The sequence below is a fragment of the Sus scrofa genome, chromosome 2 (assembly GCF_054392235.1).
Source record: "Sus scrofa isolate SSC_HxYL_T2T_F1_AM1 chromosome 2, Sscrofa_HxYL_maternal_Yorkshire_Landrace_v2.0, whole genome shotgun sequence".
NCBI lineage: Eukaryota > Metazoa > Chordata > Mammalia > Artiodactyla > Suidae > Sus > Sus scrofa.
The window spans coordinates 18,893,128-18,918,423 of record NC_139384.1 but is presented as its reverse complement, the minus strand read 5'-3'; the positions used below and the strand labels follow the sequence as shown (position 1 = coordinate 18,918,423).

General features: G+C 41.0%; 1 protein-coding gene and 1 non-coding gene across 18 annotated transcripts in view; both read right to left on the bottom strand.

Moving 5' to 3' along the window:
• Positions 1–25,296, bottom strand: part of CKAP5 (cytoskeleton associated protein 5) — a 112,989-nt gene that overhangs the window by 7,885 nt on the left and 79,808 nt on the right. For 16 of the 17 annotated variants that reach the window (XM_013994362.3, XM_021085233.2, XM_021085234.2 and 13 more), the window contains exons 26-41: positions 25,059–25,194; positions 23,494–23,582; positions 19,954–20,079; positions 18,264–18,413; positions 17,605–17,808; positions 17,263–17,398; positions 16,660–16,853; positions 14,018–14,190; positions 12,668–12,841; positions 12,330–12,450; positions 3,645–3,824; positions 2,282–2,469; positions 1,684–1,759; positions 765–953; positions 535–672; positions 19–102 (exon numbers count right to left, since the gene is read on the bottom strand). In XM_013994362.3, coding sequence (XP_013849816.2) covers positions 19–102; positions 535–672; positions 765–953; positions 1,684–1,759; positions 2,282–2,469; positions 3,645–3,824; positions 12,330–12,450; positions 12,668–12,841; positions 14,018–14,190; positions 16,660–16,853; positions 17,263–17,398; positions 17,605–17,808; positions 18,264–18,413; positions 19,954–20,079; positions 23,494–23,582; positions 25,059–25,194 — 2,358 coding nt within the window. Of the gene's footprint in view, positions 1–18; positions 103–534; positions 673–764; positions 954–1,683; positions 1,760–2,281; positions 2,470–3,644; positions 3,825–12,329; positions 12,451–12,667; positions 12,842–14,017; positions 14,191–16,659; positions 16,854–17,262; positions 17,399–17,604; positions 17,809–18,263; positions 18,414–19,858; positions 20,080–23,493; positions 23,583–25,058; positions 25,195–25,296 lie in introns of all 17 variants that reach the window. The other variant, XM_085011205.1, reaches the window with a different exon arrangement.
• LOC146405266 (small nucleolar RNA SNORD67) lies at positions 17,061–17,171 on the bottom strand. The gene has a single exon (XR_014839259.1). It is a non-coding gene; the product is annotated as a small nucleolar RNA SNORD67 (small nucleolar RNA).

Below are 25,296 nucleotides of genomic sequence, written 5' to 3'. Positions count from 1 at the left end.
CAACCCTTTCCCTCTCACCTCTTTAGTGTTCTCTTTAGAGCCAATCTTCTTAAAAATCTCAGCTAAGAAATCATTCACCTTAGCCTTTGATGATTTTTCATCCTAAAGACACAAGGAAGGAATGACTGGTTAGACGTGAGTTACTAGGAACTAGTGGATGGATGAGAACAAAGTATCGCAAAATCCAGACCTTCCTGGTATGTTCCTGCAGGTAACAGAAGCACCAGCGTTGCAGGGGCTGCAGCAGAACCACTAATACTCTCAGGTTTTCAACTAAACTCTGCGAGGAAGGACCTGGCCCATCCTTCCCTAATTAAACAGAGCTCAGTGGACTCATCCAGGGACCTGTGCCTTAGACACAGACACAGAAACCTGTCTTAGGGACAAAAGGCGTGTATATGGTTATAGTGTCTATTTGACAACTTCAAGGTGACTGGGCCAATCCTGGACCTTTCCCTCAGGCCCTAGAAGGCTCTGCTGGCGTATCCCTTTGACAAAGCCACTCCCCTCAATCTTTCAGGTCAAGACACTCACGATTCGAGATGCTCCCTTTTCCGTTTCCTTATCAGACTTGCTCCCGGTCTGGTCCATACTGTGCTTCATCATCCGGCAGAGGTGGGCCTCCAGCTCCGACTCGTTCTTGTTGTCGATCATCGTTAGGTGGTCTAGGATCTGAGGGAGACATGGGCATGTTCAGTGACAGCGGCGCCATACCCATGACCTTCTCTCAAGCTCCCTCGGGAACGATGGCAGCTCTTACTCACCTTGGGCCCCTTTAATTTGCATAACGTGTGCAGCAGTGTTTTTAGGGTCCTTATGGGAAATTCACTCTTGCATTGCTTTAGTTTCTCTTTGGGGAAGACCTTCATGAAAATGTGTATATCCAGAAGAATTCTGTCCAGATTAATGCTGTTGATGGTATCAGGGAGTAGTCGAACCATTCTCCAGAGACACTATTGAAAAAAGAAACAAAAGTCAGAAGCAGTCACTGAAGAATGAGGATAATTTCTGTCACTACTCATTTCCCCAACTTCTGGGATCACTTCTAAAAGATGATCAAGGATATGAATGTGGCACATTCTTTCTTTCACATTTAGTCGCTAAACGTGAGCAATTTTATTCACTTCAACCATGTCACTGGCTCAAGTATGACAAGTCATTCATCTGACCATCTCTGTTCCTCCTTCCTCCTCTGTAGAGATGGGACCTTAAATGTTGAGAAAACATGGAAGTTCTGTCTTGGGTTTGTTTGGCACTTGAGGGTAGAGTAGTTCATTTTACCCAATCAAATCTAAACTGAGGAGACAAAATATTTCAGACTATTGCAGTGTAACAATAGTATTATAATGTTATGTTCATTTGGAGTCTTCCATCAAAATGACCCAAACATCTTAAATCTACATATATTTTTTCCCCAGGAAGAAATGAAATATGCTTTGTCAAACTCCTTGCCTTTTGATTTTAGGAGAACTGGTGAGATACGTACAAAATAGCTCTTCCTTTTCACTGTTTGAGGCCAGGAATTTTTTAGGTCTGAGCTAGGGGTAAAAACTGGAGGAAGGGAAAAATGGAGAGCAACTGTACTTTTTAGGGGTGCCTTGGTTGACTTGAGTCTATGTCTTAGTTCCAACTCTTCTTTCCTCACACTTTGAAAGAAAAGAGATCAAATTATTGCAACTTCACCTTCATAACAAGCTCTGAGAATTTGGGAGAACTGGCTGTTGCTAGCAGGCTGTCTTGGAGCAAAACGAGTAGGGCGCTGGAAAACAAACCCAACACAACAGCATGAGTAAGTTTTAAACCTGCATCCTAATCAGAATCAGTAATTGAAAGGCCGACTGTAAATATTCTCTACCCATCTTTTAGATTGAGGGTCATGGATCAGAAACTGTCTTTGATTACTTGACACTCAGTTATTAAGAGAATAAACATCATTTAAGCTTTGTGAGTCACCAGTTGGTAAATGGTAAAGCCTGTCACTATTGTTCATTGCCTCCAGTAGCTGCGAAAGATAGAAATGTATGTGAAATACAAGACAAAAGGAGTGTAGTTGACAAACTCTACTGTGTATCCTAGAAAACTCACGATATTGGCTGGCTTATCGAGTTATTAACTAGTTTTAGCTGTGGTCTCAGGTTGGAACACCTTTGATTCTTAAGAGAAGAGTAATAAATCAACTTATTAGGTAAATATGTGCATACAACTGATTTAATGTCTTCTGGTTTCTATGGGGCGACAAAAAAGACGCTGCTCCAGGCTCTAATGCTGAGTACAGATGTACCTCAGGATGTTGGTCTGGTCTGACTTCTCCAGAACTTTCACCACCAAGAGGTTCACAGAGCGGATCACCTGTTGCCCTTCCTCCAGATCTTCAATTCGAGAATCCAGCATTAAGGTGATGAGGCCATGCATCAGGTCTTTCAGGACGCCGGTGGAGGCCTCCCGGGCGAGGCTTTCTATCTGAAACAGCTATCCAATCAGAGTTGCGTTAGAGAAAGAGAAAGCTCACTGTACAGAGCAAAGAAGATAAACATAGGTGGCGTGTGCCAGTAAACAATTATATTTATAAAAATTCAGAGTATTAAGAAAAAGTAAAAATCACTATACTCTCCTATACCTCCAGTGATAGCCAAAATTAGTTGGTGGGCTTCCTTCCTGTTATAAAAGTTTTTTTTTTTTTTTTTTTTTGGCCACACCTATAATATGGGCCAGGGATAAAACCTGGACCACAGCAGCAACTTGAACTGCTGCAGTGACAATGCTGGACCCCCAACCCACTGTGCCACAAGGGAACTCCTTTTTTTTTTTTTTTGAAATCACATCACTCAGTCTTTTTTTTTTTTTGACTGCCCCTGACGCATATGGAGTTCCCGTGCCAGGGGTCAGATCCAAGCCATAGTCCCAACCTAAGCTGATGGTGTGGCAACGCTTTAACCTCTGTGCTGGGCTGGGGATTGAACCTGTGTCCCAGTGCTCCCAAGACACCTCCAATCTCATTGTGCCACAGTGGGAGCTCCCATATCATTCAGTGTTTGACATGGACACAGAATACAATGCTACCAGCTGGCTTACAGTCATTAACTCGTTTTGGCTCCTGTCTCAGGTTGGAACACCTGAGACATGGTGATGACCAACATTAGTTCCTTTATTATTTTTTTTTTTTCTTTTTCTTTTTTGGCTGTGACTGTGACATGCAGAAGTTCCCAGGCCAGGGATCAAACCTGCACCACAGCAGTGACAACTTGGATTCTTAACCACTAAGCCACCAGGGAACTCCTACAGAAGTTTTTGTTTTTGCCCCACCTGTGACATATGAAATCCCCAGGCCAGGGATCAAATCTGAGCTGCAGCTGTGATCTATGCCACAGCTGTGGCAATGCCTTAACCTACTTTGCTGCGTCAGGCATTGAACCCATGCTGCTGCAGAGACAAACTGGCAGGAGGCAGAATTTCACGTTGTTTTAAAGTGTCCTTACGATAAAGGTAAGCTGGAGTGTTGCCCAGCCTCCAATGGAAGTAGTCAATAGCTTGTATGTAAAATGCCACAATGACAAAGGACTCACTGAACAACTGAAGCGAATGAGGCTTTAGAACCAGGGCAAGGAGGCTGAAAGGAAGCTCGCGGTCTACGGCGGTGTCCTTACCGAGATCATGTTGCCAATGATACAGCTGTACAACTTGATGATCTCATCCTTCTCCAGCTTCTCATCTGCCATATGTGTGTTGTAGATGAGTCGTAGCTGCATGAACGTGGCTATCAGAAACTGATCAATATGGCCAGACATGGCTTCGGCTTTGTCCTCCTGTCTTAGGACCTCATCGATCTAATAACAAAAATCAAAAATGTCCAAGCTTCATACCTCTAAGTAGCTGGAAGGCCCTGCAAGTATCTATAATATTTATAAGCAAAGCACTTCTACTACCTTACCTTGAAGAAACCCAGTCACTACATATAAATAATCATTTGACAAATTTTTACTGAGCAAGATAGTTGTTAGGTGAATTAACTGTAGTTCCTATTCTAAGAGGCTCACCATCTCCCCTAGGGAATAATAATCCTCATGATTAAATGTCTAATTTACTAAAAAGTGTTTTTATATCCATTATCTCATTTGATTATTCCAAAGGCTCTGAGAGGTGGACAGGGCTGAGAGTAAGATCTCCATTTACCAGATAAGCAAAGTGAAGCTTAGCAGGATTAGGCTATTTAGTTCAAACTCAAAACCCAGGTTTCCCACATCTTGATCCAGGTTCTTTTTGGTTCAGCAGACTGGTTGTCACTAATGGTAAAATGTTACTATGGAAAAACATGCATTTCCTATTCACTACTGTAAAAAGATCTTTATTTTTATGATCATATACATTTTTAAAAATGATTTTCATTTTTCCATCATAGCTGGTTTACAGTGTTCTGTCAATTTTCTACTGTAGAACAAAGTGACCCAGTCACAACTATATATATTCTTTTTCTCACATTATCCTCCATCATGTTCCATCACAAGTGACTAGATATAGTTCCCAGTGCTATACAGCAGGATCTCATTGCTTATCCACTCCAAATGCAATAGTTTGCATCTAATCATATACATCATACCCTGAGACAATCGTGTCAATCTTCACAATCATCCTTTCATGCAGGGCTGCCACACTGCACACTCCAGGGGACACTGTTTCTACAGACCGAGATGTGAATGGTACCCCCTGGTGCTAAAGAAGCCAATGGTCTTACTTTCAAGTATCTCTTTATGCATATATACTCGTAAGCACTTACATTTTATATAACCGGGACAGTTTAACACTGCTGTTTCAACATGGACAAAATTAAAAAATACCTATTTTTAGAGGAGGGCTTACTCTTTTTCCAATTTAATCAACACTAACAACCTGACAGGAGTTCCTGTCCTGGCTCAGTGGTTAACAAATATGACTAGGAACCATGAAGTCGTGGGTTGGATCCCTGGCCTTGCTCAGTGGGTTAAGGATCTGGAGTTGCCATGAGCTGTGGTGTAGGTTGCAGATGCAGCTCGGATCCTGCATTGCTGTGGCTCTGGCATAGGCCGGTGGCTGCAGCTCCAATTAGACTCCTAGCCTGGGAGCCTCCATATGCCGCAGGAGCAGCCCAAGAAATGGCAAAAAAAAAAAAACGCAAAAAAACCCCTGACATATATTCTTTGATGTTCACAGAATCATATACAACTACACATGCGTATATAAATAGGGTCAAGGTTTAGGGCATTGCTATTTTTTATTTTTTAAGGGCCACACCAACAGTATATGGAAGTTCCCAGGCTAGGGGTCAAAGTAGAGCTGCAGCTGCTGGTCTACACCACAATCACAGCCATACCAGATCTGAGCAGCATCTGCGACCTATACCACAGCTCACGGCAACACTGGATCCTTAACCCACTGAGGCAGGCCAGAGATCAAACCTTCGTCCTCATGGATACTAGTCAGGTTCATTATCGCTGAGCCACAATGGGAACTCCAGGTTTAGGGCATTGTTAAATCCACAAGAATATTTATAGTACATACACTTCTCTGTATCTAGTTTTCCTAAAAGAAAATTATGAAAATCCCTAAAGTCAATAGAAATAGTTCAATTTTATTTTATTTTATTTTGTCTTTTTGTCTTTTCCAGGGCCACACCCATGCCACACGGAGGTTTCCATGCTAGGGGTCAATCAAAGCTGTAGCCGTTGGCCTACACCAGAGCCACAGCAACCTGGGATCCAAGCCGCGTCTGCGACCTACACCACAGCTTACAGCAACGCCAGATCCTTGACCCACTGAGTAAGGCCAGGGATCGAATCTTCATCCTCATGGATACTAGTCAGATTTGTTTCCACTGAGCCACGATGGGAACTACAAAAGATTTTAATTTTAATTTTTTTGCCCCTCCCCTCCTTTTTTTAGGGCTGCACCCTTGGGATCTGGAAGTTCCCAGGCTAGGGGTCGAATTGGAGCTGCAGCTGCCAGCCTACACCACAGCTCATGGCAACACTGGATCCTTAACCCACTGAGCGAGGCCAGGGATTGAACCCATGTACTCATGGATCCCAATTGGGTTTGTTACCACTGAGCCACCAGGGGAACTCCTAATTTTAATTTTTAAAAATAAGAACCAGCCTTTTAGATGTATTATTTTTAAAATCCCTTTCAAAAACAAAAAAACCCCAAAAAACCCAAAAAGACAACTTACAGAATGGGAGAAAATAGTTTCAAGTGATGCAACTGACAAGGGCTTAATCTCTAAAATATACAAGCAACATATACAACTCAGCAGCAAAAAAGCCAACAACCCAATGGAAAAATGGGCAAAAGACCTGCACAGACATTTCTCTAAGGAAGATATACAGATGGCCAGCAAGCACATGAAAAAATGCTCAATATCCCTGATTATTAGAGAAATACAAATCAAAACTATCATGAAATGCCACCTAACACCAGTCAGAATGGCCATCATTCATAAGTCCACAACAAATGGTGGAGGGGGTGTGGAGAAAAGGGAACCCTCTTGCACTGTTGGTGGGAATGTAAGTTGGTACATCCACTGTGGAGAACAGTATGGAGGTACCTTAGAAAACTATACATAGAACTATCATATGACTCAGCAATCCCACTCTTGGGCACATATCTGGACAAAACTTTCCTTGAAAAAGACACATGCACCCGCATGTTCATTGCAGCACTATTCACAATAGCCAAGACATGGAAACAGCCCAAATGTCCATTGACAGAAGATGTGGTATATATACACAATGGAATAGTACTCAGCTATAAAAAGTAACAAAACAATGCCATTTGCAGCACCATGGAACTAGAAACTCTTATAGTGAGTAAAGTAAGTCAGAAAGAGAAAGACAAATACCATATATCACTTATATCTGGAATCTAATATACAGCACAAATGTACCTTTCCAAAGAAAAGAAACTCATGGACTTGGAGAACAGACTTGTGGTTGCCAAGGAGGAGGGGGCGGGAGTGGTGGGATGGATGGGGAGCTTGGGGTTAATACATGCAGACTATGGCTTTGGAATGGATTAACAATGAGATCCTGCTATATAGCACTGGGAACTATGTCTAATCACATATAATGGAGCATGATAATGTGAGAAAAAAGAATGTATACATGTATGTGTAGCTGGATCACCATGCTGTACAGTAGAAAACTGACAGAACACTGTAAACTAGCTATGATGGAAAAAAAATAAAATCCATTTCAAGAATTTCAGCTTTATTATTTCCTACTCTTAAATTTCATTTTTTTTTTCTAATTTCTTTTTTTTTTTTTTTTTTTTTTTTTTTGGTCTTTTTGCCTTTTCTAGGGACGCTTCCGTGGCATATGGAGGTTCTCAGGCTAGGGGTCGAATCGGAGCTGTAGCCGCCGGCCTACACCTGAGCTACAGCAATGCGGGATCCGAGCCATGTCTGCAACCTACACCACAGCTCATGGCAACGCCAGATCTTTAACCCACTGAGCAAGGCCAGGGATCAAACCTGCAACCTCATGGTTCCTATCCGGATTTGTTAACCACTGAGCCACGACGGGAACTCCTTTTTTCTAATTTCTAAGTATACATATGAAGTTACTTTTGTCTTTCTTCAATCATATTTCAGGCAATATATTTTTCTGAATTCAGTCACTTCAGTATAGTTTTAGAATGAAATGCTTTCCTTCACTATTAAAACTTTTGATTTTGGTTTTTTTGATCATAGACTTATTTAGGAGGGTGTTTCATACTTGCCAAGTAGCCAATATTTTGTGATACTAATATTATTTATTAAAAATTTTGTTGGAGTTCCCATCATGGCTCAGTGGCTAATGAACCTGACTAGGAACCATGATGTTGGCGGGTTCAGTCCCTGGCCTTGGAGGTTTCCGGGCTAGGGGTCGAATTGGAGCTACAGCTGCTGGCCTATGCCACAGCCACGGCAATTCAGGATCCTTAACCCACTGAGCGAGGCCAGGGATCAGACCTGCAACCTCATGGTTCCTGGTCGTTATTGCTGCGCCACAACGGGAACTTCCCTAGTTCAGGTCTTAACCTGCTGAGCCAGGACGGGAACTCCTCCTCCGCCAATTTTTGAACAGGGTTTTTTTTTTTTTTTGGTCACTGAGTTACAGGAGTTCTTATGTATTTTGGATATTAATCCTTTATCAGACATATGATTTGCAAATATTTTCTTTCATTCTGTAGGTTGCCTTTTCACGCTTGTGATAGTGTCCTTTGATGCATAAAATGTTTTAACTTTGATGAAGTTCAGTTTATTTTTGTTGCCTGTGCCTTCAGCATCACAGCCAAGAAATTACTGCCAAAGTCACTCTCATGAAGGTCTTCCCTTTGCCTTCTTCTAAGAGTTTTAGCTCTTGCATTTATGTCTTTAATCCATTTTGAGTTAATTTTTGTTTATGGTATGACAGTCCAATTTCATTCTTTTGCTTGTGGATGAACAATTTCCCCACCATCATTTGTTTGAAAGACTGTCTTCTGCAAAGCGAATGATCTTGTCACCCTTGCAATTCAGATCACTAACTTGGTTTTTGTGATTGTTCTCTTTCAGTCCATCTACTCAGTTTAAAAATTCTAAAATTCTAAAACCATGTTCTTTTTGTTTAGAAGACTCTTTCTACACCCCAGTCCCTTGCCCACTGTGGTCATCTTTTCTCCTTTAGCAATTTCATTTTGCCAGAACATTGCTGTTCTGGTTATTTTATTTTTCCTCCCATTTAAGGTATGTTATGTTATTATTCTTTACATATTCAGGATTCAATTTTGGGTCTACCTTTTGGAAACCCTCAACAACGGCAATCTGAGACTGCCCTCGTAGGCCTGTGGTATACCAGCTGGCAAGCTGTCAGTCATATGGCAAACTATCAAGAGCAGGCATTTCTACTCTTTGGTCTCTAAAGGTACAAAAGCCAGAGAGCTGCCAGCCTCAGAGGGTGAATCCAGCCCTTTTGTTCAGCTCCCCATAGCTCCTGAGCAGTGAGGGAGAACAGCCAGTCCTCCTGCCAGCACCCACACAGGCCGCTACTGCCCTGCCTTCAGGGCACCTACCAATCTCCACAGATGAAGAGAGGGCTCTTTTCAGGATGTCTGGTGTTTTGATGCTTTTCCCTGGGCTCTGCACCATTGGTCCTCAGGTTCTCCACAGGCTATATGGGAAAGTCCTGTACTTATATCTGACAGAGATGCAGACTTGCTTACACACTTCAAACCACCCATCTGACCCAGCAGCTCCTCTGCTCAGAAAAGGCAGATGGGTTTGGACTAAAGCTGACAGAGAAAAGCAACAGGATGCATGCATTCAACTCACTATCTTCCAGAATCCCCTTCATTTGTTTTCTTCTGACATTTAAACTGTTATTTGGGAGACTATTTGTCAAAGAGCAAAAACCTTGTGCTGGGATTCTAGTTCTGCCCTTCCATCCCTAACTATCTGTCCTCCTGGGGATGTCTAATAGCTACTCGGACTTAACACAGCAAAGATGTAACTCTCAAGGCTCCTCTTCCTCCATCCTTCCCCATCAGTACGTAGTACCATCACACACCCAACTGTTCAAGCCTAAAAGTAAGGAGTTACTATTGATTCCTCTCCTCCCTTACATTTCATACTCAATCTATCACCAAGTCCTGTGGACTCTATCTCTGAAAGATACCCTGAAACCATCCATTTTTCTTCCCCTCCACCGTGATTATCCTAGTGCACATATCTTTCACATGAATTTCAGCCACAGCTTCTTAACAGTTTCCCAGAATCCGCTCTTGCCCAGCCTATAATCTGGTCTGTATAGTGTGACCAGAGTGATTTCTTCCCCAATAATCAAAAAATTCAAACACAGAAAAGGTGGAAGTATCATGAAAGAAATTTTTTGTCCTGAATCATTTAAAGTTGTTAAATGGATGGTCCATGCCCCTCTGATACTTCAGTGTGCATTTCTTCTTAACCAGACATTCTCTTTCATAATCATGATACAAGGATCAAAATCAGGAATACTGATGTTACTACCACCTAATCCTCGGGCTCCACCTCATTTTTTCCAGTTGCCCTAGTGATTTTCTCAGCTGAAGGCCAGTCTAGAATCATGCACTGTCTTTAGTTGTCATCTCTCTTCAGTCTGGACCAGTATTCTCGGTCCTCCCTTGACTTTATCCATCTTGAGACTTTGTAAAATGTTCCTCAATTTGCATGTGTCTGATGTTTCCTCATGATTAGATGACATGAGAAATGTCAGCAAAGTGATGCTGAATTCCCACTGAATCCCATTAGTGGCACATGATTTCATTTCCGGATATTTGTTTACTTAGATCAGTCAAGGTGGTATCTACTAGGCTTCTCTACTGTCAAATTATTCTTGGTATTTTGTATTTTAGGGTACTTTTAATATACTTGTCCTTTGTCTCACAGGGAGATACTATGAAACTATGTAAATATTCCATTTCTCTTCAAATTTTTAATTAGCTTATATGTGCACGGACTTTTGGTTTCCTATTTTATTAAATTCAATAAATTTACGAATTGTATTCAGTTTATGGGTTATGACTCATTACTATTATTATTAATTTTGATGTTCCAACTGTGCTCTGTGCAAACCGGGAGTCTGTTCTATTTGGCTTTTATGGCCTTCTGACATGTCCCTCAATTTTTTGAGCTTATCCTTGTTGTGTGGCGCAAGTTACTTCAGAATCATGCTGTACTTTCCCTGGTTCAGCCTGGCATCTGCCGCTTCTTCAGGAGCTCTTATTTCTTTTAATGGAAAATGGTATTCAGAAGGTAAGAATCTGGGGGTGCTCTTTGCTTTTGGGTGCTGCTGTTCTCAGGTCCTTACATACATTTATTTATACCATATATAAACACACACACTCATGTACATTAACATGTCTATATATTGAAAACCACAGTTCATACTGGTGCATCTAATTCCAGTTCAACACCAGAGTTCATTCCATTTTATTGTCCTTCCATATATATACATGTATGTATACAGTCTTTTTAGGGCTGTACCTATGGTATGTGGCAGTTCCCAAGCGAGGAGTTGAGGAGTCAAATCAGAACTGCAGTTGCTGGGATAGCCTCTGGCCTATGTCACAGCCACAGCAAAGCCAGATCCAAGCCACATCCGTGACCTACACCACAGCATGTGGCAACAATGGATCTTTGACCCACTGGGAGAGGCCAGTGATCCAACCCGCATCCTCATGGATATTAATTGGGTTCTTAACCCGCTAAGCCACAATGGCAACTCCATGTCCTTCCATATTTGTATCACTCTTCTCTGATAGTGAGAAAGCTGGCTCCCAGTTTCCTATTTATTTGATCAAGCCCTTTGTATTGTAGCCATCTCCCATCTCTGCCACCAGCCCTTCCCCACACCCACCTCTCCTGCTTTGGCTCTGAGTCCCCATTCTAAGCCACCTGCATGCAGCCCTGCTCCCCTCCAACACATATTGATACCCTCCTCACCCTCCGGAGGTCCTACTACCATGCCAGACCAGCTCCCCCCACGGACATCTTCCTCTTCCTGCTTTGGCTCTGTGTCACCCCTCCTGAATGACAGCCTTCTCACAATGTTTGGGCTTGGAGACCCTCACACTGGGTCGCCATGGCTCTCTACTCCCACCCCCTCACCACAAGGCAGACACCTCTTTGTTTTATCCACCTCCTGCCTTTATGACTTAGAAGGGAACCAAAGGGAGAAGAGAATGATTTTTTAAAAACATGCATCTTCTTTGCTCAAATTCCTCTCTAACGGTTTCCCATCACACTAAAAATAAAATCCAAACAATTTACCCCAGGGCTTTTAAAGCCCTACATAATCTGGTCTCTGTCCACTTCTCAAACCTCATTCGGTACTATTCTTTCTCTTACCCACCCCACCAAGTTCTAGGCACATGGGCAGGTACCATTTCTTTGACCACATCGAACTCATTCCTAACCTAGAGCTTTTATATAGGCTGTCTTCTGCTTGAACCCCAACCAGCAATCTAAATAACTCATACTCAGTTCCCTTTCTCCAAACACCCCATTTCAATGATATTTACACAGTAGTTACTATTATCTGATATTTTCTTGTTTATTTGTCTCTGTCCACTAAAATCTAAGTAAGTTCCAGAAGAGCTGGTTCCTATTCATTGCTATTTTCCAGCCTCCCATGATAGAACACAACTGCCTTGTTAGAGCTCTGTCCTATGAGGCAAGTGATGACTGTGAGTGGTCTCTGTGCACTTTCCCTCAGGGCAGTACTGAACCCTGCCTGCCTCCCCTAACACTGTGACCAGTGTGTAGCCATCACTGTTACAGCCTCCACTGCCATCAGTGGAATTACCTGTGTCAGAGCTTGGATGCTTGTGTTGATGTCACCACTGGCTACTTGGGAGATAATGAAATTGATTGTGGATGCTGTATTACTGTGCATATCATCAAAGTGTGGAGAAACAGCCCGGATCCTAGAGAGCAGAGCAAAGGGAAACAGTCGATCTTTATTACAAGGTATCCCAGTGAACCGGAATTATGCAATTCCCACTAGATCAAAGTTTTAATAAAGAAAAGCTATTAGTCAGATAGTAATCTGTTCTAAAACTTCTAACTGCAGAGAGGTCTTTTTGACATACACCTCCTGATGATCATTAACTGCTTATATTCAAATGAAATGGGTTAACTTACTTGGGTTCAGGAATAAGGACTGGTTCAAAGATGTCGTCTAGTTTGTGCTGAACGAGCTCTGGCATTTCACATCGGACTGTGCCATTGTCATTCTCAATCTCATCTAGATCCAGCTGGAATTCTCGGCGAACCATCTGGGCTGCTTCGGGATGCCCACTCATGCTTCGGGCTTGGCTAAGGGAAGCAAAAGGAGGCTCCTGAACTAAAAGAGATTTGTCAACCAAAGGGCAAGAGTAGCATTGCCAGCTGCCCCAAAGCTTCAAGACAGATGTTCAACTTCTGGTTTCAGCCCCCCTGAATGTTTTAAGTCCTTGACTTTAAGCAAGTGCCTTCAATGGGAAACAACAACACTGGTTCATGAATATCCCAAGAGAGCAGATTACTTTAACTTGTTCTTAGAGTACTGCCAAGTTAAAAATATTCTCCCTAGTTCACTAAAGCCAGCAAACCTTGTACTATTATTCCAGTTGAGGCAGTAAATAATAAAGAATATTTATATTGACGCAAAGCTCACTACTTCTGGGCAAATTTAAGAAATATATAGACTGCTTGGATCTTGTCCACCAATTTAACCAGTGTCCACATTTTTCTGATTATAAGCATCATCCCACGCAGTATTCAGTAAATTTTATACTTGAGGGACAATCAGCACCTCTTTTTAGGACTATTCACTCTTGACAGGTCAGGGCCAGTATTACACTCAAGAAATAGATATTCACGGTTTCCAAATCCAAATTGCTTAAAATTATACTCATGATACAACCCAAAATAGAGCTGTCCTGCTTAGAAGGCAGTTTTTTGAGTCTCTGAGTCAATTCTGGGTTGCATGCATTTTACTTAGCCTTATCTGAGGAATAGGAACCTGGGCATGACTGAACATAACACAAGAAGGAGAACCAATATTTTAGCTACATGACACTGAGTTGACACTTCTGCTAGCCAGTAGACTTTCAGGGAAGGCCTGATTCATGGGCTACTCAGACACCCTCTACCCTGGTTATAAACTACGCCAATTGTCCTCCAGAGGGGATGAATCCAAGTCAGAAGTTAGAAAGATATAAGAGCCCTGCTAATGAGAAATTAGCAGGCAGTACTTACATCCTATAAGTGCGATACATAATTCTGTCCACGGAAAAGCAGTGAAAGAAGGCACAAGACTATTTAGAAGTGGTTTTGAGACAAAGACAATGAAAACTGAAGGATTAAACATTTGATTACAAGACATTTACTCAGACACTGTGTCATGCATGATAATGGCTACAAGAACTCAAGATTATGTTACAGGATAAGCTCTGAGCGTACAAGGCAAAGTCCACAGAGATGCTCTGACAACAATCTCCATCCACGTACTTGAGTTTGGAGGACATGTCCTCAGCTGGTCCCTTGCGTAACATGTTGGCATTGGAGCTCATGCTCTGTGTACGCTGAGGTTTCTCTTCCACCTGTTTTATTGGTGCAGCAGAAGGCCTCTTTGCTGACCGCTTAATCCTCTCCTCAAGCATGCTCATATCCTTTTCAGAAAGCTGTCAAAAGAGGTCAAATTTATTTTTTAATTTAAAAAAATTTTATTGGAGTATAGTTGACTTACAATGTTGTATTAGTTTCAGGTGTATAGCAAAGTGAATTGGTTTTTATATCTATGTATCTATCTATCTATCTCCATTTTCCTCCATATAGGTTATTGTAAACTATTGAGTAGATTACATTGAGTTATACAGTAGGTTCTTATTAATCATTTATTTTACACAATAGTGTGTATATGTTATTCCCATCTTCTTTTTTTTTTTTTTGTCTTTTTGCCATTTCTTGGGCCGCTCCCACGGCATATGGAGGCTCCCAGGTTAGGGGTCTAATCAGAGCCGTAGCTGCCAGCCTACGCCAGAGCCACAGCAACGCAGGATCCGAGCCGCGTCTGTGACCTACACCACAGCTCACGGCAACGCCGGATCATTAACCCACTAAGCAAGGGCAGGGATCGAACCTGCAACCTCATGGTTCCTAGTCGGATTCGTTAACCACTGCGCCACGACGGGAACTCCTCCCACCTTCTTAATTCCTCCCTCCCTACCACAGTTTCCCCTATGGTAATCATATCAAATTTAACTTATCAGCACTAGAATATGAGGAGAATTAAAAAGCTAATTGGAAGACTCAAGAATTAATATCCATTTTCAGGAGTTCCTGTTGTGGCTCAGAGGTAACAAACCTGACTAGTACTCATTGTGACATGGGTTCAATCCCCAGCCTCGCTCAGTGGGCTAAGAATCAGGCATTGCTATGAGCTGTGGTGTAGGTCACGGACATGATTCAAATCCTGAGTTGTGGCTGTGGTGTAGCTACACCAATTCATCCCTTAGACCGGGAACTTCATATGCCAGAGTTGTGACCCTAAAAAGACAAAAAAACAAAAACCAAAAAAAAACCAACCAAAAACCCATCCATTTTCATGTTAAAGCAAACAGAACCTCCTATATTAGGTAAGTTTACTTTCAGAACACTACTTACATTTAAAAACCAACTATTGCTAAATAAATAAATAAATCTACCATGAATCCTGAAAAAAAAAAAAATCAACTATTGTTCAAACCTGACTTGTTATAGTAAGAGAACATATGAAAGAAAGCATACAGGAGTTCCCAATGTGGTGTAATGGGATGGGCAGCATCTTAGTAGCGCTGGGACATAGGTTCAATCCCTACCTTCAGCTAAGGTCGAGACTATGGCTCAGATCTGATCCCTGGCCCAGGAACTCCATATGCTGTGGGGTAGCCAAAAAAGAAAAAAGAAAGAAAGACAGAAAGACAGACAGAAAGAACGAAAGAACGAACAAACGAAAGAATGAAACAATGAAAGAGAGAAAGAAAGAACGAAAGAACGAAAAGAACAAGAGAACGAAAGAATGAACGAAAGAAGAAACGAAAGAACGAATGAAAGAACGAAAGACAGGATACAAAAGGAAAGGCCATTAATAATTACAAATAAAAAGGTTAAAAATTCAATGAAGCTTCCTCATTTTTGTTATCACTACCTGCGTGGCCAGGGGCAAGATGCTTCACTATTGGTCATCTAGAAAATTCCAATCTACTTTATCTCCTTCACTGGCATGTAGTGAGGGTTTAGTGAAATTAATACAAGTAAAAATACACAAGCCCAGGGTAAACATATGTGCTACTAAGAGGTAACTGGAATGAAAACTGAGGCCCAGCCACAATAATGACTGGCTCAGAGGAAGTAAGGAGTCAGAAGAAGAACCTTCTGTGCTTGGAGAGTCTGGCTCACGGCTGCAGCTCAAGACTCTTTTGATCTGACAGGTACCACAATCCACATTACAAACAAGTGAGTACTGTTCACTAAAAAAAATAATATGCACTAAAATTACCCTGGAGGTTGATAAGTAGAATTTAAATCCCAGACTAACTCAGATTTCTTTTTTTCCCTTCTTCTTTTTAATGTCCTTTTATTTATTTATTTTGTTTAGGGCCACAGCTATAGCATATGGAAGTTCCCAGGCTAGGGGTGGAATCAGAACTACAGCTGCCGGCCTATACCACAGCCACAGTGATGCAGGATGCGAGCCGCATCTGCAGCCTTAAACCACAGTTCATGGCAACGCTGGATCCTTAATCCACTGAGTGAGGCCAGGGATCGAATCCGCGTCCTCATGGATACAAGTCAGGTTCGTTACCACTGAGCCACAACGGGAACTCCCAGCTCAGATTTCTTGATTCAAGAATAGCTCTCATCTACAGCAATTTGCTATGGGGGGAATGCTCAGAAAAGAAAATCTAATTTCCAGTAAGACACAGCCTAAGTGTCCTATAGTAATCAGAGACACCCTCAAGGATTTATTGGGATTCTAATCCATATCGATAGGATGAGTTTTAATAAAAGGTGGTGTAAACTCAGCTAGAATTGAGATGGAATGAAATGTGACACCTAAGTCATCTTGCAGTTCACACCATCCTGAAAATATCAAGAGAAAAGTCACTCACGGTTCCAATCAGTTTGAACACCTGATCCCCATGGACATTGTACACTGTGACAATGGTGTTTAGGGCAGCATTGCGCACGGCATTGTCTCGGTCTCCTATGTGAATCGCTATCTCCTTTAAGGCTTTTCCTGGGGTTGGTTGGCAAACATTCATGCCATAGGACTCGACCAGACACCCCAGTTCTTCCAGGCACTCTGTTGGGGAAGAAAGGCTAGATTAAGAAGACTCAACACACACTTGGCATGGAGACCTATCTTTACTAGATACATTTTCCTTGGCATATATGAAGGACTAAAATCTTATTCTGGCTCTGCCTTGATTTTTTTCCTTTATTGCCTTTTTATAAAATACACAATGAAACAATGATGTTATAGCAAGTGCTCCTAGAAGAAACGGATGCCTGTGAGTCAGATGGCCCCTGTGCACTTGATTTTGTCACCAGGGTGGTACTGAGTGATGCCTGTATCACCTGATACTGTGGCTCCACCAGTGTGCAACTCATCACTCTCACAGTCCAATCAGAGGTTTGGAATCAACCCAGAGACACTGATCTATAGAGGTCAATGTTGCAGACCTATGCCCCAATTTAAATTGTTGCTTTACCTGCTCTTTGCTTAGAGTTTTTCGATTTGGTTCCTTCCATGATAAAGGGGAACATCTTGCTGGCTGGATAGACAAGGCACATCCGGTTCAGGATGGCACGGACATCTTTACGAATGACATCCTTTGGTTCTCCGACCTAGTCAACAAGGAAAATAATGATTAAGTGAGGCATTTTCTGAGTAGCAAAGGTGCCTCTGTGGGTTACTACATCTTGAAAGAACTGGGGTATGGGAATGAGCGGCAGATGGTATTACTGTATGAAGAAGAAGGGAGGGGGAATACAAGTATAGGAACTGAGGTAGCTGGGAACCTGAGCAATCTTCCCAAGTGAGAACACATTACCTTGAGGATGAGATAGGGGATGAAGGAAGATGCTTCATTCTCAGTAAGATGGTACTCCTCCTCACTTAGCAGGGTGAAGAGCAATTTTAAATATTCTAGGGCTTTCATTAGGACGCTTGTATTGGTGTCAAAAAACCGCAGGGTAAGCCACTTTAAGATAAGATCCAGGCAACCAATGACACCCTCTTTTTCACTCTCCAAATGCTTGAAACAAAACAATACAAACCCCACAGATTAGACGTATAGAAATTTAAATTCTTATCAGGCAAGTAACTCTTAAATTTTACTACAGTCCAAAAAGAAAATGACAGATTTTTAAAATTATTTATTATTTTGTCTTTTTCGTCTTTTTCAGGCTGCACCTGCGGCATATGGAGGTTCCCAGGCTAAGGGTACAATCGGAGCTGTTGCTGCCAGCCTATGCCAAAGCCACAACAACGCCAGATCTGAGCCAAGTCTGTGACCTACACCACAGGTCCCAGCAATGCCGGATCCCTAACCCACTGATCGAGGCCAGGGATCCAACCCGCAACCTCATGGTTCCTAGTTGGATTTGTTTCCACTGTGCCATGATGGGAACGCCGAAAACTTCTGATTATTTACAGGCTCAGTGTTTTCACATCTGAGATTCACGTATATTCATTTTGTTGCAAACTTACATCAACCATGACAGCAAGGGCTTTGTTGTGATGCTGAAAGTCTGAGTGAAACATCTCATCCTGTAACCATTTAGCCACACAGCTTGACATTTGAGTCTTCAGTTGCTCAATGTATTCATCCCGTGGAGTAGTAAAATTCCACTTCAGCACCTAAAAAACAAAAAACCAAAAAACCAGTGAAAAGGTGCTATAAGGTGGTCAACTGAAACGAGTTAGAAAACTATTTAAAGCAGCTGTAGGAATTAATTTAATAGGATATTTTAAAATTCACCAAGATTAAATTGTAATTAAATATAAATGCAAAATGTACTCAATCTGTCATACTTCTGGAAGCTTAACTCTGAAAATTTTCTAAGAATAGAATTTTCAGCCATTCTTACTAGGAAAATCAATGATCTATTATTACTGTACAACACAGTGGACACTGTTGGTCTAATGTTAATGGGAAAATTTGAAACATCTATCAAAATTTAAAATGTACCTATTATTCTAGGAGTTTAATAAAAACTTCCTTATGTGTACAAAAGTTATATTCAAAGATGTCTGTGATGGTACAGTTTATAAAAGTGAAAACCTAGAAGCAACCTAAAATGTTTAACATAGTGGACTGAGGATAAAGAAAGGTAAATACATGCGATGTGCCAATAAAAAAGATGAATGCATTATATGCATACCGATAGGGAATGATGTTTAAGATTCTTCAAAGACCACTGAGAGAAAAAAGTAAGATACAAAACAAAGAATACGACATGTTCCCATTTGTGTGGAGGGAGGGCTATATATTTTCACATACATGATTGTATAGGTATGAAATACTATAATTTCTAGAGTAATACACACCAAAAAACTGGTAACATTTATCCTCCTTGTGGAGGGAAACTGGAGCGGGAGACATGCTTTTCATACTACACTTTTGCATTTTTTTGGATTGTTTGATTTTTTTAAAAAAACAATGTATATATTTTGAAAAAAATTTAACTGCTTAATAAAACCAAAACAACGTCAAAAGAGAAATGACTGAAATAGCCATGTATAGTAACCAAATCTATTTTTTAAGGCATCAGGTACAAGAAGGATAAAAGAAATAGCATGTTACATATGCGTAGTTGATGAATATCAATGACTACTTTCCAGTCTTTGATTCCGAAAATTACAAACAAAAACAACCAAACTCCCAAAACATCAATCTATTTCTACTTGGAGGAAAAACAGGCAATAGCTCCATTTCATAGTTTCTTTTGTAGGAATTAATGCTCCCATAAAGTCGTCTTACAGAAACAAGATATAATTTATAAGCAAAAGATTCAGTTAATTATTAGATATTTTACAATGATACGAATTTCAGACAGAAAAATTCTTTTTTTTTTTTTTTTTGCTTTTTAGGGCCACACTTGCAGCATATGGAGGTTTCCAGGCTAGGGGTCCAATTGGAGCTACAGCTGCTAGCCTACACCACAGCCACAGCAATACCGGATCTGAGCCAGTCTGCAACCTACACCACAGCCACAGCAATACTGGATCCTTAACCCACTGATCAAGGCCAGGGATCAAACCTGAAAACTCATTGTTCCTAGTCGGAATCGTTTCCGCTGTGCCACAATGGGAACTCACAGAAAAATTATTCTTGATTATAAAACAAAACAAAAACAAACAAGCAAAAAACTCCTGAAAACTCATATTTCTTCCTTACCTTTAAGCTTTTTTCATCTCTCATTCTTTGTTCTTTTCCATTTGGAACAAGAATAAAAATAGGACCAGATTTGTCTTCATCATCCTTTAAGGTAGTTTTGCTCGGCACTTTCTTTCCTTGTGCAGTCTACACTCAAGGTAAAGGGAATTCTGATTAGCAAAATTACTTCTCCTTGGGAATTCACTGTACTGCCCTGTAAAAGGGCACGATATAAACCAGACACCTCTCTTCATCATATTCCAATGAAAGAAACAAAATATCCTTAGAATCTTGCATTTGATTTTTTTTTTTTTTTTTTGTCTTTTTAGAGCCATACCCACAGATACGGAAGTTCATGCTCAGGAGTGAATCAGAGATGCAGTTTCTGGCCTACATCACAGCCACAGCAATGCCAGATCCGAGCACGTCTGTGACCTACACCATGGCTCACGGCAACACCAGATCCTTTAACCCACTGAGTGAGGCCAGGGATCAAAACTGTGTCCTCATGGATACCAATCAGGTTCGTTATTGCTGAGCCACAACAGGTACTCTGAATTTGGTATGTTTTTTTTTTTTTTTTTTTTTTTTTTGTCTTTTGTCTTTTGTTGTTGCTATTTCTTGGGCCGCTCCCGCGGCATATGGAGGTTCCCAGGCTAGGGGTTGAATTGGAGCTGTAGCCACCGGCCTACACCAGAGCCACAGCAACGCAAGATCCGAGCCGCCTCTGCAACCTACACCACAGCTCACGGCAACGCCGGATCGTTAACCCACTGAGCAAGGGCAGGGACCGAACCCACAACCTCATGGTTCCTAGTCGGATTCGTTAACCACTGCGCCACGACGGGAACTCCCGAATTTGGTATGTTTTTGTGCAGATTCTCTACAAATGTTTCTAAAATAATTCTTTTTTTTTTTCTTTGTCTTTTTTAGAGCTGCAGCTGCAGCATATGGAGGTTCCCAGGCTAGGGGTCCAATCGGAGCTGTAGCCACCGGCCTATGCGAGAACCACAGCAATGTGAGATCCGAACTGCGCCTGCAATCTACACCACAGCTCACAGCAAGGCTGGATCCCTAACCCACTGGTCGAGGCCAGGGATCCAACTCACAACCTCATGGTTCCTAGTTGGAGTCGTTTCCACTGCACCACTACGGGAACTCCAAAATGACAGATTTTTAAGCCTCCATTTAAGACCTAAAATTACAGACATATAGTCATTTATTCTATCAAATGATAAGAAAGTGCTAAATACAGAGGACAGGGTGTATTCCAATTCCTTTTCAAGTCATGCAAACTTTTTTTTTTTTGTCTTTTTTTTAGGCCTGCACCCACAGCATATGGAGGTTCCCAGGGTAGGGATCTAATCGGAGCTGTAGCTGCTGGCCTACGACACAGCCACAGCAACACACCCATAACCCACTGAGCGAGTCCAGGGATTGAACCTGAAACCTCATGGTTCCTAGTTGGATTTTCTTCTGTGCCATGATGGGAACTCCTCTAGTAGCATTTTAAGTAATAGTTGTTGGTTAGTTCTGCTGGGCTGGCATGTGATATGGTTGGAAAAGCCGCTATTATCTATCATTGGTCTGGGTCACAGAGTATTTTTGTTTATTGTTTATTATTCTTATAAAAAATTACTGAGATATAATTCACATATATGGATAGTTCTTTTCCTTCTTGAAATCTTCAACACTGTTGACAACTTTCCGTATTAATGCTATTTTGAACCACATTCACACATTTCATATTACTTAGTTGAGAAAGGCTTTCTGCTTCTTGCCATGTAACATGTATCTCTATCATATCACTATCACTGGAGAGCCTCAGAACCTGTTTCTAGAGAAAGTTGCTTGAAATATGTTTTCCCTTTCCTTTTTTTTGGGCAGTGCCCAGGGCACATTTAAGCTCCTGGGCCAGGGATCAAACACACGTCACAGCAGTGACCCGAGCCACTATAGGGACAACTGCCAGATTCCCGAACCCCCTGTGCCACAACAGAACTCTGCTAGAAACATTTTAAATACTTAAGTTACTGAAGTGGCTCTTAAAAATAATCCAAGATTTAGAATCTTTGTATCAGATGGAAAGAAACTGTAAACACACAGTATATATATTTAAGGTAAAATTTGAATTTCATTGCTGGGTATTTTTTCATTTAATTAAATTTTTATTAGAATGATTATTATAAATGTAGCAAAAGTCTGCTATTTCTTCTAGGGCAGCATTTCTTTCTAGTTCAAACAATGAAGTCATTCAGTCAAAACAAATGTGAGCTCATTTATGTGAAATTGCTTTGTAAGCTACAAAAGACTGAAAAGAAAATGGCATTAAGAAGAGAGTCAAAAATACTTCAAAGCACTTGTGATCAAAATACTAAAATAAGCACTTGTTAAATCTGGGATGAGGACAGGGAGAAGGGCAGGAAAAAAACAGCTTCACTGGATAATTCAGAAGATAATTACCCATTTAAATTAACTCACTGAGTTGAAGGACCCAAGCGCAGGGAAGGAAAATGGGTAACTAACATTTAGAAGAATGGCCACAGAGTGCCCCTTCTATGATAGAGATGTAATAATAAATGTACTGGATAATAAAACATTTTCTACTCTGACATATTTTCATGAGTTACAGGCAGTTAATGAAACATAGCTTTCTCTATTTACATATACTATTAGATTGAACACTGATCACACAGTTCTGCAATTTTCCTTTTATTAAGTATTAATATTCGAAAATTTAATTAGGAATTCCCTGGCAGCTCAGCAGGTTAGGGATCTGGCATTGTCACTGCTGCAGCTGTGGTTACTGCTGAGGCACAGGTTTGATCCCTGGCCTGAGAACTTAACGACACATGCTGTGGGTGCAGACAAAAAAAATTTTACTAAATGAAAAAATACCCAAGGGATATTTAAGGTTGAACATTTGAAAACACTTCTTTAAATTGTCCAACAATTCATGGATGCTAAAAGGATTAATGATGCATGAAATCCCACTGGTTGGGGGACAGATATTCCCTTTAAGTCTAATCAGAACACCTATTTAGTATGATTACTTTAACGGTCAAATTTGAAGGAAGTTGTTTACTACTGAAAACCTTCCCCAAAGATCTGCATGACAGAAACCATGGCAGTATCTCTTGAGAATAGGATGTCTCTGTTTTGGGGCCTCATTAAAAGTGAGCCACAGAAACTTGTGTAAATAAATACTTTATAATTGGATAATGTCAAGGGTAGTAATGACCTTTCATATGTGATATGGTCTTTCTTAAAAGACTGATTCTGTGTATATAACACTTAAGAGCAATTCTACTTATTTATTCATTTATTTTTTGGCTTTTTAGGGCCACACCCGCAGCATGTGGAGGTTCACAGGCTAGGTATCTAATCGGAGTCACAGTTGTTGGCCTACACCACAGCCACAGCGATGCCAGATCCTTAACCCACTGATGGAGGCCAGGGTTCAAACCTGCAAGCTCATGGTTCCTAGTCAGATTTGTTTCTATTGCACCACGATGGGAACTCCAAGAACAATTCCGTATCTAAGTTGCAGAGTTAACATACCTTTGCTTTAGAGGAAACTCCTAGAGCTTTGGCCTTTTTCGGATCAGGTTTGGGTTCTATGGTGCCAGAAACAGAATCTTCAACAGGTGCTTTGAGAAAATAAAAGCACATACTATAAATACAAATTCTAACTAATATCACTATATTTTGGGCATGTTAAATATGTAATGATGGTGAAAAATGTTTTAAATGTATCAATTTTCAAAGTGTTTTCAGTTAGATTTTTTCCCCTAGTCCTCCCAATTTCCTCTTTTAACACAATCTCATTGAATTAACTCAGAAAATCTACATCTCCTTTATCGACTTTTTTTTTTTTTTTTTTTTTTTTTTGTCTTTTTGCCTTTTCTAGGGTTGCACCTGTGGCATATGGAGGTTCCCAGGCTAGGGGTCTAATCAGAGCTGTAGCCATCGTCCTACAACACAGCCACAGCAACATGTGATCCGAGCTGTGTCTATACCGCAGCTCATGGCAACACTGGATCCTTAACCCACTGAGCAAGGCCAGGGATCGAACCTGCAACCTCATGGTTCCTAGTCGGATTTGTTAACCACTGAGCCATGATGGGAACTCCTCCTTTATCAACATTTAAAATGCAGTTTAAAAAACTATTTTCTAAATAGAGGTAAGAAACCTTTTTGCTAAACCGATACTTCCTTAAGGGAAGGGTCTGTCACCTTTGATACTATAGTAAACTCTATATACACCAAACAGCAAGATTCCAATAAATGTTATAACTGAATATATACTTTGATACTAACAATTTTACATACGTAAAAATTTTAGCTTTACAGCATCAATATTATTGTTTCTGCAATAAGTCTAGAAGAGCAGTGGTTACAGCTTATGTGCTCTCTTTATTACTATGGAATTCTAATATCAGGATGAAGAAATCAAAAAATCTTCCCTTAAATACATTAGAATTGATCAGCAAATAGCCAAATGCAGTGTAAGGAGAACTCATCTGTGAACGAGTAAGCAGAGTTCTCTGCTGGTTTAGGCACTAGTTGGCTATTCGACCTTGTGTAAGGCACATCACCCTTGGTTTCCTCACCTTTGGTGAATAAAAGGGATAAGCTAGATGGTCACAATTCCCCTTCTAACTATAATATCCAAGAGCAGAGTATAGCTGTGGAAACCTTAAAAATAAGATTGAGCACTGAGAATTCCCTGGTGGCCTAGTGGTTAAAGGATTCAGCATTGTCACTGCTTCGACTTGAGTGACTTCTGTGGTATGGATTCAGTTCTTGGCCCAGGAACTTCTGTATGCTTCGGGCATGGCCAAAAAACACAAAAAAACTGAACACTTGCTTTCTGGAATATTTCAATGTGCTGCTCTAAAACTCCTTTTTCTCATTGGGAACCACATTAATCATCTTCAAACCCTCAGCACAGTTCCTGGCATAAAACAGATAACTTGACAAATGTTTGTAAAGGAGGGTGAGGAGATGGAGGGAGGAATTAGGATCTAAGCTGTGAGGAAATGTGGTCAAAAAAATGAAGGTTGGATTTGTTTTAGAGTTCCCTTGGCTATTTCCTTCCCTGCTAACCCTCTCAAAATAGTTACCTGAGGTGGGCTGGAATTTGGCTGGAGCCGACCCTCCCACTGGTTTGGAAGTTGCTTTAGCAGGTGCAGCAGGCTTGGCTGGCATGTTAGCTTTGGCTTTCTCTAGCATGGCCAACACCTGATCTTTAGAAGTTGGCTACGGAGACAATATAACAGAGGTGAGAAGCCACATAAACAATATACTCATACTATGCATACAAGAGAACTGCTGTCAGACAAATCCTTGAGCTCCTAGTTT